The sequence below is a fragment of the Anomaloglossus baeobatrachus genome, chromosome 4 (genome assembly GCF_048569485.1).
Source record: "Anomaloglossus baeobatrachus isolate aAnoBae1 chromosome 4, aAnoBae1.hap1, whole genome shotgun sequence".
Taxonomy (NCBI): Eukaryota; Metazoa; Chordata; class Amphibia; order Anura; family Aromobatidae; genus Anomaloglossus; species Anomaloglossus baeobatrachus.
The window spans coordinates 243,629,356-243,649,298 of record NC_134356.1 but is presented as its reverse complement, the minus strand read 5'-3'; the positions used below and the strand labels follow the sequence as shown (position 1 = coordinate 243,649,298).

Sequence of the window (19,943 nt, the reverse complement as noted above, 5' to 3'; positions counted from 1 at the left end):
TTCCAGCAACCTCCGAGCAGTCCCACTCCAGACTGTCACCGCCGTTGCTGACCTTGCTGACTCTGTCCTGCACACAGCTGGACTAACTTCAGGCCTTTCTGCTCTCACTTTTACTCCTTTTCTACTTTGCTCCACTACTACTTCACTTTCACTTCACTTAGCTCCTCTACCACTCCACTGTTTACTCCTTCACTTCCCTCTCTTGACTCCTTAACTCAACTGCCTGGTTCTCCCGCCTCCAGGGCTGTGTACTCCTCGGTGGGCGGAGCCAACCGCCTGGCCCACCCCCTGGTGTGAACATCAGCCCCTGGAGGAAGGCAACAAGGATTTCAGTAGCTTTGGTGTTCCTAACTGGGATGTAGGGTGTGGTGGTGTGATGACCTGTGACCCCTGGCTTGCCCAGGGCATCACATTCCCCCTTAGCAAAATGCAGACCGTCCGCGGGCTGCCCATCCAACACCGGTTTTATTTTCTGTAAATGTATAAAAGTAAACGGTAACATATAAATCATAACATCATCCCACAACGGGAGGCACATTTCTTAAATGTTACTAAACGGTTTTACGGGTACGGTTTCCGCTCTCTCCCACCCAAGCAACCTGGCCCTGATGCTGCCCCTAAAGCCCAGGCAGCACCCCTTGACCCAAGTCCAGCACCAGTTACCCGAGCGGGATCTGTCCTTCCCCTCCAGAGGGTAGCCACCGGTTCCTTTGGTGGCTGGGCCCCAGCCTGCTCTGCTGAGGGCCCTCCCTCCAACCTGCCTCTCCGGAGGCGGCAACTGCGGAAAACGGTACGGTAAAACAACTTATTTACAAGCCACTTAACGTTTGTGGTTGCCCTGCAAGTTCACGAGCTTGTCCATGGATAGTTCCCATGCAAACTTTTTAAACGGTCCCCACGGGGACAACGGTGCCGGCTCCGGCCGGTTCAATCACTGTTAATCAGGTGAAGTACACGGTAATCATTTTCCATTTTAAACTCTTCAACTTTTAAACAGGGGGTCCCAACGGGGACTGGACAACGGTGCTCCGCTGCCCTACTCCGGACCTTCAGCTTCATCCGAGGGAGGGGGTGCAGGACTCACTCTGCTCTCCTGGCTGCCCCGCAGTTTGGCATCTAGGGCAAACCACCCCCTCTCTCCACAGTGCCGGGTATACTGCACAATATCCCCCGGCATCAGATTACGGCTGGGGTGCTCTTCAGGCAGGTGGGCATTCACATCCCGCCGGGCTACAAACACTTTGGCCTCCAGGCCCGGTTCATAAATAAACCCCTAGCCCCGGCGGACATCAAACCACCTCACCTGCCCCTCGTACAGCGGGCCCTGGACACGGAACATGGCCTGGCGGAGATTTTCTTTCTCCCTTATAGCTCTGGCCACTAGCTCGGCCTTCTTCCTCTCCCGCTCACCGATCTCCAGGCCCAGCGGTACCGGCTCCCTGTCCCAATACGGTGCTGCTGCGAGCTCCGGCGCACGGATCAGGCCCCGCGGGACATCCTGGACGTTGCCCACTGTCAGGGCTCTGGGTGGCAGGTCCCGCGGTGTCTTGGCCTTGGGCACCGCCTTACAGCGACAACCCGGCGCCACCTCGGCCGAGGTGTGGGGGATGGGCACAGGGGCTTTCCGCGGCTGGGCCTTCGGCTCGGAACGGGTCACCAGCTCCGGCTCGGGGAACTTCTCAGGGACTGCCTCCGGTGCAGACTTCAGGGCCTTCCATGGCAGCACCTCCGACTTGCCATGGGCTCTGACTGCAGGTCGGTCCGCGAGGGCGGACGGGCTGGGTATCGCTACCGGTTGCGGTGGCAGCGGGCCTAGTGGCGGGGTCACGGCCTCCGGGACGGGTGGCGAAGGAGGCAGCGGAGGGAGAGGGTTTGGACCGGGTCCCTCAGCCGCAGCGACCGGTCCCTCGGGGACATAGGGGCGTGGGTCACTCACCCTCCCTTCCTCCGCCTCCTCCTCGCGTCTCCGCACGGTGGCTATAACGTCCGCCATGTCGGTCTCCCACTCCTCCAGGAGGAGCTGCATCTTGACCTGCAGCCTCAGGTAGAGCTGCGCGGTACGGAATTCCACCCACGCCGCGGTTCCCGGCGCGGGGGCTACGGTGCTACGGGACGGCATCCACATTCTGCTGGCAACTCCTTCCAGGAACAGGGTGACTGCAGAGTCCTGGCGTCCCTGCTTTTATAGCTGCGCTCACATGCAGCCAGCCGCCATCACGTCCCCCTTAGCTTCTTTCCGGCCCCTCCTTTATTGGGGCGGAGTTTTGGCCTTCGCGCCTCTGCTACTCGAGAAGACGCTCGAGCGGGAACTTTTCGCGCCAAAGATGGCGACTTCTGGAAATTTTCAGCCGGATACCTCCGGCGGTCACAAGGCGCACCTCTACCCAACGGCAGATCCTGTTCGTGACGCCAAGTTGTCGTGGGCGGAGGAGGGGATGCCGCGCTCTCCCACTGCTGCTCGGGTCCAGCTGCCGCTGCGGCCTGCTGCTGCCGCTGCTCGGTGGCTCGAGCGATGGGCCGGATCCCGGGGACTCTCGAGCGGCGCTCCTCGCCCGTGAGTGAAAGGGGGTTGTTTGGTGTGGGGATTGTTTATGGTCCGTGACGCCACCCACGGTTGTGGTGATTTGTTGGCACCACCGCTGCTCTGTATGGGGATCCCGGGAAGGATGGTATGGAGCAGCCAGTTGTTGTGTTGCCCCTCCGTGGGTAGGGGTGGGTGATCCCGGGGCCCAGTGATGAGTTGGGAGATGCAGGGCTTGGTGGGCGCAGGGACGCGGGGGCAGCGCTGTGCCTTGCGGCACTGTGGTACTCACTCAGCCTGAGACGTTGACACAGTTTTTCGGTAAACCACACGGCTGGAAAGACGGTTCCCACGGACGGCTGCACTTGCTCTCCCAGTAGGTGACGGTGATGTCCCTTTGTCCTGCACCTAATGTTTCTTTGTTGGTAGCGATGGGTTCCCACCGGTAACCCGCTCCCCGGCTTGGATATGGGCCGGAGGAGCCCTACTTTGCCCGCAGGCGCTGGCCCTGAGAAATTGGTGCCCTGGCGGTGGCGGTGTCTCTCCTCAATGGTTGGACTGTTGCCTTCAGTCGGGACTTGGTTGTTTGGAGACAAACGTCCCCTTCACTGACGGATTTGGCAAATTATGGCGACTCCTAGCCTTGCCGGGGTCCGAGAGGCCCCTGCCCTGGTGCTGACTGTTCTTCGTATACTGCTCCAGACCGCCGGGCCACTAACCGTCCGCGGTCCTTCCAGCAACCTCCGAGCAGTCCCACTCCAGACTGTCACCGCTGATGACCTTGCTGACTTCAGGCCTTTCTGCTCTCACTTTTACTCCTTTTCTACTTTGCTCCACTACTTCACTTTCACTTCACTTAGCTCCTCTACCACTCCACTGTTTACTCCTTCACTTCCCTCTCTTGACTCCTTAACTCAACTGCCTGGTTCTCCCGCCTCCAGGGCTGTGTACTCTTCGGTGGGCGGAGCCAACCGCCTGGCCCACCCCCTGGTGTGAACATCAGCCCCTGGAGGAAGGCAACAAGGATTTCAGTAGCTTTGGTGTTCCTAACTGGGATGTAGGGTGTGGTGGTGTGATGACCTGTGACCCCTGGCTTGCCCAGGGCATCACACACCCATATTTGTGAATCGTGTATTTTCTGTGAGAGTTTGTCATAGCATAGTATGATGCTTGCTATATTTGGCATCTACCTACAATGTCAGTAGAGGAACTCAATGAGTATTAATCTTATTGAGTAATTTAATTTATTTCGATCATAAGTTAACCATAGACAAGAATTATTTAACCGTCATTTTTTAAGTTTTAAAGGGAACCTGTCACCATACATTGCTTATACTGTACCTCCCGCACACCAATAATTGTAATGTAAGCTAATGTGCAGTTTAATTTGGTTTATGTTTTAGTGTACTGTAATCATTTTATATGAATATAACACACTAGAAGGTGGCCCGATTCTACGCATCGGGTATTCTAGAATTTACGTATTGTGTAGTTAATGTATGATTTTTGTTATATATATATATATATATATATATATATATATATATATATATATAGATGTTGTTGTGTGTAGTTACCCAGTGTTTGTGTAGGGTGCTGTACATGTTCTGGGTGGTGTCTGGGTGTGGCGGGGGGTGAGAGCGGTGTTGTTTGTGTGTTGCGTTATTTGTGGAGCGCTGTGTGTCTGTATCGTTGTGTGTGTGTGTTGCACGGTTTGTGTGGGTGTGGGGTGTGTGTGTGTGTTTTGAGGGGGAGGTATGTTTTGTGCAATGTGTATGTTGTGCGGTATGTGCGCATATTTGTGTGTGCCGCGGTGTTTGTGTGTTGGGTGTTGTGTGTGTGCAGCGTTGTCTGTGTGTGTGGGTATCTGTGTAGGGCAGTGTTTGTGGTTCCCAGTGTGTGTGTGGTGTGTTGTGCAGTGCGTGTGTGGCAGTGTGTGTGTGTGTGTGTTTTGGGGGGAGGTGTGCACCCCCCATCGGGCTCCATCCCCCATGCTGCACACCCCCATCGTGCTCCATCCTCCATGCTGCGCACTCCACATTGTGCTCCATCCCCATGCTGCGCATTCCCCATTGTGCTCCATCCCCCATGCTGCGCATTCCCCATCGTGCTCCATCCCCATGCTGCGTACTCCCAAACGTGCTCCATCCCCCATGCTGCGCACTCCCCATCGTGCTCTATCCCCCATGCTGCGCACTCCCAAACGTGCTCCATCACCCATGCTGCGCACTCCCCATCGTGCCCCATCCCCCATGCTGCGCACTCCCCATCGTGCTCCATCCCCCATGCTGCGCACCCCCCATCGTGCTTTACAGTCACACATCAGACAGTATACACGCACACATCTGATCGCATACACTCACACACACACCTCAGTTCTCCCTGTGCCCACCGGTGGGCGGTCCCAGCAGCTGTGCTGCACGCCGTGCTCCTCTGCCGACACTCACAGATCCGATCGCATACACTCACACACAGACACTCACACATCAGAACACACTCACACACATCCGATCGCATACACTCACACACACACACACGGACGATATCGCACATATGCGCTCACACAATCACAACATCCGGAGGTACCACATGCTTCCGGCCATGTGATCCTCCGGCAGGTCCTGGAAGGTCACTGCACGCACAGTATCGCCGCCGAGAAGCAAGCGATATCACTGGATGTTGTGAGTGAGTGTGCGTGAGTGTGGGTGTGAGTGAGTGAGTGAGAGTGAGTGTGTGTGAGTGGGTGAGTGTGAGTGAGTGTGAGTGGGTGAGTGTGAGTGAGTGAGTGTGAGTGTGAGTGAGTGTGAGTGAGTGTGAGTGTGAGAGAGTGAGTGAGAGTGAGTGTGTGAGTGTGAGTGAGTGTGAGTGAGTGTGTGAGAGTGAGTGTGTGAGAGTGAGTGTGAGTGAGTGTGAGTGGGTGAGTGTGAGTGAGTGTGTGAGTGAGTGTGTGAGTGTGAGTGGGTGAATGAGTGTGAGTGTGAGTGAGTGTGATTGAGTGAATGAGTGTGAGTGAGTGAGTGTGAGTGAGTGTGTGAGTGTGAGTGAATGTGAGTGAGAGTGAGTGAGTGAGAGAGTGAGAGTGAGTGAGTGAGTGAGAGTGAGTGAGTGTGAGTGAGTGTGTGTGTGTGTCTGTTCTTATGTGTGTGCGTGTGTGTGTGTTCCGCCGCTGCAGGACCTTGATGCGCTCACCTCGGGGCGAGAGGCCATTCCGTGTGGGGGGCGGAGCCTGGGCGAGCGGCCAATCCGTGCGGGGGGGGCGGGGCCATGGCGAGCCCAGCAGCCAATCCGCTGTTTGTCACCGTAAGAACATGTCACCGTAAGGACACAATTTTGGAGCAAGACAGACAGAATAAGGCAGTTATATATATAGATTATTTTGTATAACTGTAATAAGTTTGTATAATTACAGTACATATTTCTGGGTTGTGGAACAAATTGTCTGAATTTCAATTATTTCCTAAGGGAAAATTTGCTTTGATATAAGAGTAACTTGGTTTAAGAGCACACTCCCGGAACGAATTATGCTCGTAATGAACTCCAAGATGTTTCTGGAATTGTCTAGGACTAGTTGAATTAAACTTTTACTTTTATTGCTTCTTATAAATTACAGTCGGTGTCATAGCCAAATAGTAGGGTAGGTTCAGTGGCTAGTTTTGGGTCACAGTGCCCTACTTAAATCCTAATGGTCCACCTGTTTATTGCCAGTTTTTGTACTGAATTAACATATACCGGATCGATCCTTTGTACTCTGTCCTGACCTCTGTCCTAAGTATGATCTACTGTTCAACTTCTTAAATGCCTCTTTGAATTTTACCCCTGAGTTGTATGATTACTCTTCTACCTGCCTCCCTGAACTTGAAATCCGATATTTCTCTTATTATGTTTTTGGTATCTCATTTTTCTATTGTTCACAATCTTCTTGTCCTGACACAGCTATCTGATGGCTTTTCCCTCGACACACTTCACCGGCCAGCTGCGACTCTGTGGACGCAAACTGGGTGTCTCTGAAGTGATTGCCAGTGCGCCCTTGGGATCTGTTAAGCCCAGTGGCTTGCGTTAAGTCTGTCGCTGGTAGCCTGCTGAAGCTGACAGATTCGCTATAGTCGGCATGTTAAGTGATGCTGACGCATTTTAAGCCTTACAGTCTGAATGACAGTTTAGTTCATTACTCGTGAGGCTTGAAAAGCTCAGTGTCATTTAACATGCTCTGTTTCATATAAAGTGATAAAAAGTAAAGTTTTAAGCCAAGTGGAACTGGGAATTTTCTTTGATTAAAAATATGTTACAGCTTCTACAGAGACCTATTTGTCTCCGTAATTAAGGACTAAAAATACACCCGATACAGTCTAACAATCAGTCCTATCCTATCTTTTATCTGCTACATCTTCTCCTACCTATAAGGATAGTAAGATAAGCATTTAGAGAGACAGAAGTACAAAGGCATTTGATACTGTACCACATAATAGCCTTATACTAAGGGTACCTTCACACTTAGCGATGCAGCAGCGATCTGACCAGCGATCTGACCTGGTCAGGATCGCTGCTGCATCGCTACATGGTCGCTGGTGAGCTGTCAAACAGGCAGATCTCACCAGCGACCAGTGAACAGCCCCCAGCCAGCAGCGACGTGCAAGCGACGCTGCGCTTGCACGGAGCCGCCGTCTGGAAGCTGCGGAGACTGGTAACTAAGGTAAACATCGGGTATGGTTACCCGATGTTTACATTAGTTACCAGTGTGAGCAGGGAGCAGGGAGCCGCGCACACTGAGCGCTGGCTCCTTGCTCTCCTAGCTACAGTACACATCGGGTTAATTAACCCGATGTGTAATGCAGCTACATGTGCAGAGAGCAGGGAGCCGCGCACACTGCTTAGCACTGGCTCCTTGCTCTCCTAGCTGCTGTACACATCGTGTTAATTAACCCGATGTGTACAGCAGCTACATGTGCAGAGAGCCGGAGCCGGCAGCACAGGCAGCGTGAGAGCTGCAGAGGCTGGTAACTAAGGTAAATATCGGGTAACCACCTTGGTTACCCGATGTTTATCTTGGATACAGCTTACCTCAGCTGTCAGACGCCGGCTCCTGCTCCCTGCTCGCTTCATTTGTCGCTCTCTCGCTGTCACACACAGCGATCTGTGTGTCACAGCAGGAGAGCGGCTTTGAAGAAAACGAACCAGGGCTGTGTGTAACGAGCAGCGATCTCGCGGCAGGGGCCAGATCGCTGCTCAGTGTCACACACAGCGAGATCGCTAATGAGGTCACTGCTGCGTCACAAAAAGCGTGACTCAGCAGCGATCTCGGCAGCGAGCTCGCTGTGTGTGAAGCACCCCTAAAGCTCCAGAAGCAAGGACTAGAGGAAACTATATGCAACTGGGTAAGGAATTGGCTAAAAGATAGGAAACAAAGAGTAGTCATAAATGGTACATTCTCTAAATGGGCTATAGTCAGCAGTGGGGTGCCGCAGGGATCTGTGCTAGGACTGATTCTTTTTAATCTCTTTATTAATGACCTTGTGGATGGGATTGATAGTAAAGTGTCAGTCTTTGCTGATGACACCAAACTATGTAGGATATTAAAAACTGACCTTGATAGTGCAATATTACAAAAAGATCTGGATAAGATGTCAGAATGGGCAGATACTTGGCAAATGAGATTTAATGTTGATAAATGTAATGCACCTGACTCGCCCACCCCAGGGCTGTGGGACACCCGGTGCCGGGCCGGACTAGTCCGGTGGTAGTCAGTGGTGGCTGGGCCCGGCTCCGTGGCCCTGGTGGGTGTCAGTAAAATATGTGGCTTGAATTAAAGTTTGTGTTCGTGACCCCACCTGTGGTATGCGGCTAATAGGCCGCCGCTGCTGTATGAGGCCTCCGGGGGATGATATGGCAGCAATGGTGGTACTACTCCCCACAGGTGGAGCAATGCCCTGGGGCACAGTTGGTGCTTGTGAGTGTCTATGCAGATGAAATAACAGAGGCAACTTCAAGGGTACAGTTTCAAGTTCTTTACTCACAATTCTTGTCACAGTTCTGCAGGGACCCTTGGACTGCTGGGACCACTGTCAGGGACCTCCGCCGTTTCTGGGTGATTCTGAGAGTAAAAGCCGGTACCCTTCTCTTAAGTGTCTCTGCCTTCAGCTGTCTTCCTTAGCATTGCCTTGGTAGGTTGTACCTGGCTTGGCCTCAACAACAGCCTCCAGGCTGGGGAGTCACCTGTCGGCTGATTATCCCTTTTCTAGAGGTACTGCTGTGGGCTGTGGCCCGGGGAGTTTACAACATTCCCTGGGCCTCGGTTTTTACTGTCTGGAGATGATTTTGCACTCCTCCGGTTTCTAGGGACCGTCCCCTGTCGCAGCTTGATCCCTCCACCGATGTTCTTGTGGAACAGGCCACCGCAGCTCTACAGCTACCCGTGGCCCTGGGACCCCTTCTGTTCTCTGCTTGGTGTCACCTGGACCCTCTGAGTCCCAGGATCTTCACCAGGAAGCATCTCTTTCTTTCCTTTCAGCTCCTGACTGACTTGGAGCTTTCTTTCCTTTCTCTTCTCCTCCTTGCCTGCCTCCAGCAGGCCTCCTCCTCCTTCCCCACTCTCTCTCGTTCTCTGACTTCAACTGACTACACTAGACCTTCCTCTCTGTGTCTGCACTCTTGTGGCTCCTCCCACCTCCCCAGTTGCTCTGATCTACCCTATAGGAGCAGGAATGGGTCTTACGGCCCCTCCCAGCATGCAGCATGGGAGGGTTTTCTGCCACTTTCCCTGGTCCCAGTGTGTTCCTAGCAATGGGTGTAGTGTGGATTTACCAGGGGACCGGAGTTCACTCCCTTCCTCTACCAGAATGGGGCATCACACCGCTGGATGGGGTGCAATGACCTGTGGCGACGGAAGCCTCAGGGGCGCCACACACCTAGGACGGAATAATCCTATAACTGCTAAATAGGAAAGGGTTCTTTACAGTTAGAGCAGTCAGACTGTGGAATGCCCTACCACAAGAGGTAGTAATGGCTGATACTATAACAGCTTTTAAAAAAGGGCTGGATGATTTCCTCAGTACACACAACATTGTTGGTTATAAATGACTAAAGGCCGCTTTACACGCTGCGATATCGGTACCGATATCACTAGCGTGCGTTCCCGCCCCCATCGGTTGTGCGACACGGGCAAATCGCTGCCCGTGCAGCACAACATCGCCCAGACCCGTCACACTACTTACCTGCCTAGCGACGTCGCTGTGACTGGCGAACCGCTTCTTTTCTAAGGGGGCGGTTCGCTCAGCATCACAGCGACGTCACAGCAGCTTCACTGAATCGCCACCCAATAGAAGCGGAGGGGCGGAGATGAGCAGGATGTAACATCCCGCCCACCTCCTTCCTTCCGCATTGTGGCCGGGAGGCAGGTAAGGAGAGCGTCCTCGTTCCTGCGGTGTCACACGGAGCGATGTGTGCTGCCACCGGAACAACCTCGTTACTGCTGCAGTAACGATATTTGAGAATGAACCCCCATGTCACCGATGAGCGATTTTGCACGTTTTTGCGATGATGCAAAATCGCTCATCGGTGTCACACGCAACGGCATCGCTAATGCGGCCGGATGTGCGTCACAAATTCCGTGACCCCAACGATTTCGCATTAGCGATGTCGTAGCGTGTAAAGCCCGCTTAAGTGACCAAATATACAACTGGTGGAGGAAGGTTGAACTAGATGGACCTAGGTCTTTTTTTCAACCTAAGTAACTATGTAACCATGTAACTAAGAAGTAACATGACCAAAGGATTGGATCACATTTTAGCCATGGATTTGTAACAGATTGTAGTCTGTAACCATGGAATTATGTTAGATTATATATATATATATATATATATATATATATATATAAAAATATATTTTTTTTTATTTTGTTTTCAACATTGAAGGGAATCTGTAACCAGTTGATTGCTTCCCCATCTGAGATGAGCATAATGTAGGGGCAGATCCCCTGATTCCAGTGATGTATCACTTAGCTGCTTGCTGTAATTTTGTTAAATTACTGTTATATCTGATGTAGATCTACCAGTTCTCTGAATGTTGAGCTTTGTATTACTCTGTCTGTACAACAGATTGTTAGCTTCCTGTGTGCACTGTGCATAGGCAGAAAGCTTGGAGGCGGAATTATACAGAGTTTATAAGTTCTACATGCCAGCAGGTTTACTGGTCCTCTAATGATAATTTCCTGTTGATAAAATAATGATTTTACTGAAAATACAGCTAGCAGCCCAGTAAGTGTCACATCACTGAAATCTGTGTCTCTATCACTACATTATACTGCTCTCAGTTGAGTTGGCAAAAACTTGGTTTCAGATTCTCTTTAAATTAGTTAAACCCTTATGCTTTACTCTTGCGTAAACTTTCATTACGAACTGTGAAGCGAGTGGCTAAACGCTGCAACAAGGGGCTCAGTATTATGTAAGATACCCCCCTGTTATGTATGATATGATTGCCTCATGGTATGCCAATCTACTAATGATGTGTATTTATCTTGTTCCTATTAGCAGATTATATGGTAATGATATGACATTTTGTACTTCTGTAAATGCAGAGTGTGGAAGGAGAACATCATGAAAAAGCAGTAGAGCTGTTGAAAGCTGCGAAAGATACTGTTAAACTTGTAGTGCGATACACGCCCAAGGTGCTGGATGAAATGGAGGCTCGTTTTGAAAAGCTGAGGACTGCACGGCGCAGGCAGCAACAGCAGTTACTAATCCAGCAGCAACAGCAACAGCAACAACAGGCACAGCAAAACCATATGTCGTAGGTGAGAGTTTTCATTGCTTTCACTTCTTACACTTAGCAGGACATTAGCCTTCACAATTACAGACCCAACTACTACATTATTATATGATTCTCTACTGCATAGCATAATAATACATAACATTTCTATCTGAAATGTGATCATGGCGTTCGCTGCACCCAGACATGCATTAGTACCATAGTAACCACTGCAGAATCATAGCATGTATTTGTAATGGTATTCAGTACTGTGCAAAAGCTTTAGGCAGGTGTGGTAAAAAGGCCAAAAAGTAAGAATTACGGCCCCGTCACACACAGAGATAAATCTGTGGTTGCAGTGAAATCATGGACATATTGTTCCATTTGTACACAGCCACAAACCTGGCACTGATTGTCCACAATTTCACTGCAACCACAGATCTGCCGCAGATTTATCTCTGTGTGTGATAGGGCCTTATGCCAGCGTCATACGGTACGATATATCGGGCAATATGTCGTCGGGGTCACGTCGTTAGTGACGCACATCCGGCATCGTTAGACATATCGTACCGTGTGACACCTCGGAACGACTGTGAATGAGCAAAAATACTCACCTTATCGTTGCTCGTTTACATGTCGTTCATTTTCAAAAAGTCGTTCCTCCTTCTGTGCTCCGGTTGTTCGTCGCTCCCGTGGCAGCACACATCGCTCCGTGTGACACCCCTGGAACGATGAACACAGCTTACCTGCGTCCCGCCGGCAATGCGGAAGGAAGGAGGTGGGCGGGATGTTTACGTCCCGCTCATCTCCGCCCCTCCGCTTCTTTTGGCCGGTCGCAGTGTGACGTCGCTGTGACGCCGAACGTCCGTCCCCCTTCAGGAAGAGGATGTTCGCCGCCCACAGCAACGTCGTCCGGTAGGTAAGTACGTGTGACGTGGGTTTACGACTTTGTGCGCCACAGGCAACTAATTGCCCGTGACACACAAACGACGGGGAAAAAACCACAGGGACAAAACCGCAGGCAAAAATGTGGTAAATCCGCAGCAAAACCACGGTAAAACAGCATGCGTTTTTGGTGCGTTTTTTACGCAGGTATGTGTGTTTTTCTGCGAGAAGGTGCGTTTTCCACTGGAAAAACAAATCCTCAGTGCGCGCACATAGCCTCAAAGCGGGAAAAAAAAATGTTTACCCCTTTCGACATGTTTGCATTATCCAGGCATGCCCAAGTCTCCCTAATTCATGTTCAGTCCAGGCAGCCCTGCAAATGTTGTAGTGATTGACTACCAAAGTGACAATTCTGAGTGGGTAAAGCAGTCAGTCAGGAGTGATTGTTTGCAGCTTTCACATGTGCATTGGACCAAGAGTGGCGTAAATAGAGTTCGATGGGCCAGAGTGCAAAATTTGGACCTGGGCCCCCATACACCGACACACGAGATACGGGATAATTACACCGATACTTCAGGTATGGGATAATTACATTGACACTCAGGGTAAGGGATAACGACGCCGATACTCGGCGCTCTTTCAGCACCTAGCTTTCCCATGCTCTGAAATCCCTCTTTCTATCAGCACCCAGCTTTCCTATGTTCTGATAGCCATCTTGTCCTCGGCACCCTACTTTCCCATACTTTGCTGTACATCTTTCCCTCATCACGCAGCTTTCCCATGCTCTGCTATACATCTTTACCTCAGCACGCAGCTTTCTTTTGATATCAGAGTATGGAAAAGCTGGGTGCTGAGGGAAAGAGCCTTGTTCAGCCAGCTTTCCCATCCCATGCTTGAATCTTTGTCCTCCATCCTTGTATATATGTCCCCATCCTGGTACATATGATCCCCATCACACCGCACACTTAAAAAAAAATGTAACAATTATACTCACCTTCCCTCTGCTGCCCCAGTGCGTGGTGTTCTCTTCTGATACAGTTTTTCCACATGCACTCATATACCCCTACAGAGAAACACACTGTATACTATATATACATTCATACACCATTACAGTCATAGTATACTGTGCACAATATTACATTTACTGTATACCATATACACACATATACAATACAAATTATTATATACATTATATGCCAACTTCGATACACCATATCCTACCCACATACGCACTGATATACACTATATACTATCCCCATACACATTGATATACACTATATACTATCCCCATACACACTCGTATACACTATGCTATCCCCATACGCACTGATATACACTGTACTATCCCCATACACACTGGTATACACTATATACTATCCCCATACACACTGATATACACTATATATTATCCCCATACACACTGATATACACTATATACTATCCCCATACACATTGATATACACTATATACTATCCCCATACACACTCGTATACACTATGCTATCCCCATACGCACTGATATACACTGTACTATCCCCATACACACTGGTATACACTATATACTATCCCCATACACACTGATATACACTATATATTATCCCCATACACACTGATATACACTATATACTATCCCCATACACATTGATATACACTATATACTATCCCCATACACACTCGTATACACTATGCTATCCCCATACGCACTGATATACACTGTACTATCCCCATACACACTGATATACACTATATACTATCCCCATACACACTGATATACGCTATATATTATCCCCATACACACTGATATACGCTATATATTATCCCCATACACACTGATATACATTATATACTATCCCCATACACACTGATATACATTATATACTATCCCCATACACACTAATATACATTATATTGTAACGGGGTGCCAGGGGTGCCTCTGGCCTTGTAGTCGTGGCCCTTGCTATCAGGCTTACCCCTGGTTCCAACGTCACTATGGGGACAGGAGATGACTTGGTGGGGCAGAGTGTGGTGGTGATGCAGATGTTATCCGGCGCACAAACACTCTTCAGGCAGGGTTCAATGCAATGAACAAACATTCTTTTATTCTTCACAAAGTCCCAAACAAAGCAATAAAGGTGATGATACGCTTTCTTAGCTGGGGGAAGCCTGTCCTTGCGTCCCCTCCAGTGGGGATGTGCCTGGCTACTCCACTTCGCCCGGCTCCCACTTCTGGCTACCCACAGCCCGGACCCACACCGGACTGCTTCACACTATGAGGTTCCGCCCGCTCCTTTTCTCACCGGCTTCCCTGATTTCCAGCTCCCACACTCTGCCCCGGCTCTGCTGCTCCGCTCCTGTCCCCGAGACGACTGCTCCCTTGATCTAATCTTTTTTTCACACCCTTGCTCTCTCCTCCCCTTGTCTCTGCCGGCTCCTCCTCCCCACTGTGGTGACAGCCGTCCCACCCGGCCACTAGGGGTACCCTAACACAATACACATGCACATACAAATAAAACATTTTTATTAATAACATTTCCGGGTTAACTATGTTCCCTTTTGCAGGGGGTCTGCTCACCCACTGCATACCTCCCCTCTTAAAACCCGAGCCTCCCGGCACGGCTCTTACTTAAAACCCACAGAAGCACGTAAAGTCTGCAATACCGTCCACAATAGGCGCAGCACCCACACAGAGAGCACCAGTCCCGCGCCCGGCGGTTTCTGCAGCGCTCCCGGTCCTTCTTTCAACTTGCGCCCGGAGGCTCAACAGCGCTCCCGGTCTTAGATGGGGCGACTGCCCGTACAAACACACAGAATGGGGCAACGGCCCGTAAAACTTTAAAAGAACTTCTGCCGGCTAAACGGCGCCGGACTTAAACAACAGATCAGCAGTGGTGACTTACTCTGGGGGCCAGGCCCTCTTCCATTCCCTGGACGGCCACCAGTGTGCGCAGCTCTCCTCCTCTGGACGGCCACCAGTGTGCCCAGTTCTCCTCCTCTGGACGGCCACCAGTGTGCCCAGTTCTCCTCCTCTGCTTGAGCCTGGATATAGGCCCCCAGAGATTGTCCCGGCTGGCGGCGGATTCGCCTGAAAGACACAGGGGCGAAAGGCGGCTCCACCGGCACAGCTGCTGCAGCTCCTCTTGGGGGTGATGGCGTCTCTGCCCGAGATGGCGGTGGTGTCGACGCTGAGACTGGGAAGAGTGGAGGCGGGTCTTCGTTTCCCGCTCTTAAACGGACTCCACCCCCAGCCTCACGCATCATCTTGACTCCTCCGCTGAGGTACTTCTTTTTCTTCTTCTTCCATGCCCTGGAGCTGGCGCCTCCCCTCTTTGGGCGGAGTACTCCATGCTTTCTCTTCGGCACCGGCCAGCCCCAGGCTCTTCTTTCGGCGCCAATTTTCCGCGCCTTTTCTTCCTCACAGATAACGGCCTCCTTGCCGCCATCTTGTACCCGGTCCAACGCTACGGGTACTAGGTTCTCTTCCCACCACGGGACTGGAAATCCTGTATCACGGTCCGAATCCTGTGCTTCAGGCACGACCCGATCTCCAGCCTCCTGGGTCCCTGGCAGGGGACTCGGATCCTGCCGACTACGCCACATGTAACGGGGTGCCAGGGGTGCCTCTGGCCTTGTAGTCGTGGCCCTTGCTATCAGGCTTACCCCTGGTTCCACCGTCACTATGGGGACAGGAGATGACTTGGTGGGGCAGAGTGTGGTGGTGATGCAGATGTTATCCGGCGCACAAACACTCTTCAGGCAGGGTTCAATGCAATGAACAAACATTCTTTTATTCTTCACAAAGTCCCAAACAAAGCAATAAAGGTGATGATACGCTTTCTTAGCTGGGGGAAGCCTGTCCTTGCGTCCCCTCCAGTGGGGATGTGCCTGGCTACTCCACTTCGCCCGGCTCCCACTTCTGGCTACCCACAGCCCGGACCCACACCGGACTGCTTCACACTATGAGGTTCCGCCCGCTCCTTTTCTCACCGGCTTCCCTGATTTCCAGCTCCCACACTCTGCCCCGGCTCTGCTGCTCCGCTCCTGTCCCCGAGACGACTGCTCCCTTGATCTAATCTTTTTTTCACACCCTTGCTCTCTCCTCCCCTTGTCTCTGCCGGCTCCTCCTCCCCACTGTGGTGACAGCCGTCCCACCCGGCCACTAGGGGTACCCTAACACAATACACATGCACATACAAATAAAACATTTTTATTAATAACATTTCCGGGTTAACTATGTTCCCTTTTGCAGGGGGTCTGCTCACCCACTGCAATATACTATCCCCATACACACTGATATACACTGTATTCTGCATGCACACTATTACATGTACTTACCTATGCTGAAGTCAGTCTCCAGAAGCAGCGGGGCCTTCACATCCCTGCCCCATCCCAGGACAGCAGCCATGACCAGGAAATGGAGCCATGTCTGCAGGAAATGGAGGACACAGCACACAGCAGGACTTGGAGCTGAGCTGCCCGTCACAGATTTGAATGCTACAGCTGCCATGTTCTCCTTCCTCTCCCTCAGCTCTCAGTCCCCACTGCTTCTAGTGACAAGAGAGAGGGAGAGGAAGGGGCTGTAATGACCATTAAGTTCTCTGCAGCTCATAATGGCAGCAGTACCACACTCCATACACTAGAAGCCGGCGACAGGGCACGGGCAGGGCCAGTGAGCCCGAGGTCACAGGAAGAGGTTGAAGGTGGTGGAGCCAAGCATTGATGCCAGCCACTTGTATTAAAACAAGTGCAGGAACAACGCAGTTCCTCTCACTGTGCGGAGCAGGCTGCTTCCGCGCATGGCGGGCGCCAGGCCCCGGGCCCGGTCGCAGTCGCGACATATGCAGTTGTTACGCCCCTGGGACCGAGCAGGATTTGCTGCAGCAGTTACTTATTGATGTACATCAAGCAGGATGTACCGAACTGATCTTTTTACCTCTTATTCAATCTATTTTTTTTATTATAGATTTATTTTTTTAAATCCAGGGCTGGATAAATCCCTTCAAGAGGGATGGAAAGGAAAAAAGGTCCCTCTCACTAGACACATTATAGTCCATGTGAGCATGGGCAGTCTATTGATTTTAATTCAACTGCTGTTGCTGAATTACTCCACAAATTAAAGTATATAAATGTGGAGCCCAGTTGTGTGGCAAATGGAAATCACCTTCTTAGGGGAAGAAACTTTAACTAAAGAGTATTGTTAAAAAAAGAAAAAAAAAAAAAGGAGTTTCATTTTTTTGCCTAATACATCTACAGTATCTATCTATCTATCTATCTATCTATCTATCTATCTAAGGTTGAACCGGCCCACCAGATGATCCTCTGGTGGGCCCAGGCACTGGCAACTGCTGGCATCACATACTGTGGATATGACACTTGTGTATCAGCGATGCATTCACCGCTCTCCCTGGCTATGTAACACTGGAAAGCAGGGTGATAAGAAGCCATCAAGAAGGAACAGCATTCTGTTCCTTACCTCTAGCAGTCTGTAGCTGACGATCCTTTCAGCAGTGATGCGCACTGCTCTCTGATGTTGTATTTATCCATCTATCCATCCATCCATCCATCCATCTAAACAATGGGGCTGCACAAACATAGATGCCAGTCCACAGTCTCCAAACCACCAACCTGTCTAATAATATATAAAGCTGAGTGTATGTATATATGCAGGGCTACCACTAGGAATTTAAGGGCCCCATACTGGCAAACGTTCGGGGCCCCCTTGAGGCTCCATCCCAGCTCCACCTCCGCCCCGCGAATCTTCCACAGTCCCACCGCCACTCTTGGAAAAACTTCACTTCTGCACTACAACCTCACCAATCACACATTAACCTTTCACATTGAACACCGTGTCACACACACAGCCATCAGATTTTGTTTTGGCCATCAGATTTTTGTAAGCCTGTCACCACGACAAGGTAGACTCTTTTGGCAGGGCCCTACTCTATTCTAACTTTTTTTTTTTTATTTAAATCTAACTTCTTTGGTATATATTTATTTTTGGTAAATCTATTTTTTTTTCTTTAAGGGAATGTGTCACATACAGTTTTTAAACTAATTGAAACCAAATTGTGATAATGCTGACTTGTGGATTTAGACCTAACAACCCCTTCAAAGAGAATCTGTCACCAGGTTTTTAACACCTAATCTGAGCGCAGCATAACATAGGGGAAGAGATCCTGATTCCAGCGATGGTCACTTATTGGGCTGCTTAATGTAGTCTTGATAATATCACTGGTTAACCAGCAGGAGATTATCATTACATGGACTACTTGTCATGCTGCAGGTAGTCCAGCATGTTCATGAGCTCTGTATAATTGCTAGATCTGCAGCAGAGAAAACTTTGATTTTATCACAATGAAAGCAAACAGCCCAGTAAGTGACACAATCGCTGGAATCAGGGTATCTGTCTCTACATTATGCTGCTCTCTGATGGGGGAGCAAAAACCTGCTGACAGATTCACTTTAAGGCTCTTTCAGCAGATAGATAGATAGAATCATAGGTAGATGGCTAAATAGATAGAGCTATATATGTGGCGCCCCTGTGACTTCAGTCACCACAGGGTACTGCACCTCACTTAACCCCTTCACCCCCGGCCACTAAAACACCCTAATGACCGGGCCATTTTTTGCAATTCTGACCAGTGTCACTTTGACAGGTTATAACTCTGGGACGCTTCAACGGATCCTGGCGATTCTGAGAGTGTTTTTCCGTGACATATTGTACTTCATGTCAGTTGTAAATTTAGGCCGATACTTTTTGCGTTTATTTGTGAAAATTTAGGAAATTGTGCGAAAATGTTGAAAATTTTGCAATTTTCAAACTTTGAAAATTTATGCCCATAAATCTGAGAGATATGTCACACAAAATAGTTACTAAATAACATTTCCCACTTGTCTACTTTACATCAGCGCAATTTTCGAAAGAAATTTTTTTTTCGTTTGGAAGTTAGAAGGGGTCAAAGTTCATCAGCAATTTCTAATTTTTCCAACAAAATTTACAAAATAATTTTTTTAGGGACCACATCACATTTGAAGTGACTTTGAGAGGCTGAGGTGACAGAAAATACCCAAAAGTGACCCCATTCTAAAAACTGCACCCCTCACACTGCTCAAAACAACATCCAAGAAGTTTATTAACCCTTTAGGTGCTTCACAGGAACCAAAGCAATGTGGAAGGAAAAAATGAAAATTTTACTTTTTAACACAAAAATGTTACTTTAGCCATAAAATTTTCATTTTTACAAGGGAGAAAAGAGAAAGTGCACCCTACAATTTATTGTGCATTTTCTCCTGAGTACGCAGATACCTCATATGTGGTGGAAATCAAATGTTTGGGCACATGGCAGAGCTCGAAAGGGAAGGAGCACCATTTGAATTTTTGAACGCAAAATTAGCTGCACTCATTAGCGGACGCCATGTCGGGTTTGAAGACCCCCTGAGGTGCCTAAACAATGGAGCTCCCCCACAAGTGACCCCATTTTGGAAACTAGAGCCCTCAAATAATTTTTCTAGATGTTTGGTGAGCACTTTGAACACCTGGGGGCTTCACAAAGGTTTATAAAGTTGAGCTGTGAAAAGATTTTTTTTTTTTTACCACAAAACTGTTGCTTCAACTAAGTAGCTTTTTTTTCCACAAGGGTATCAGGAAAAAATACACCATGAAATTTATAGTGCATTTTTTCCTGAGTACGACAATACCTCATATGTGGTGGAAAGTAATTGTTTGGGCGCATGGTGGGGCTCAGAAGAGAAGGGGCACCATTTGACAGCAAAATTTGTTTGAATCATTAGCGGATACCATG

At 49.6% G+C, this 19,943-nt stretch overlaps 1 protein-coding gene across 3 annotated transcripts in view; it reads left to right on the top strand.

Moving 5' to 3' along the window:
• Positions 1–19,943, top strand: part of LIN7A (lin-7 cell polarity scaffold A) — a 144,076-nt gene that overhangs the window by 117,604 nt on the left and 6,529 nt on the right. For 2 of the 3 annotated variants that reach the window (XM_075344759.1, XM_075344761.1), the window contains exon 5: positions 11,091–11,302. In XM_075344759.1, the coding sequence (XP_075200874.1) occupies positions 11,091–11,302 (212 nt within the window). Of the gene's footprint in view, positions 1–11,090; positions 11,307–19,943 lie in introns of all 3 variants that reach the window. The other variant, XM_075344760.1, reaches the window with a different exon arrangement.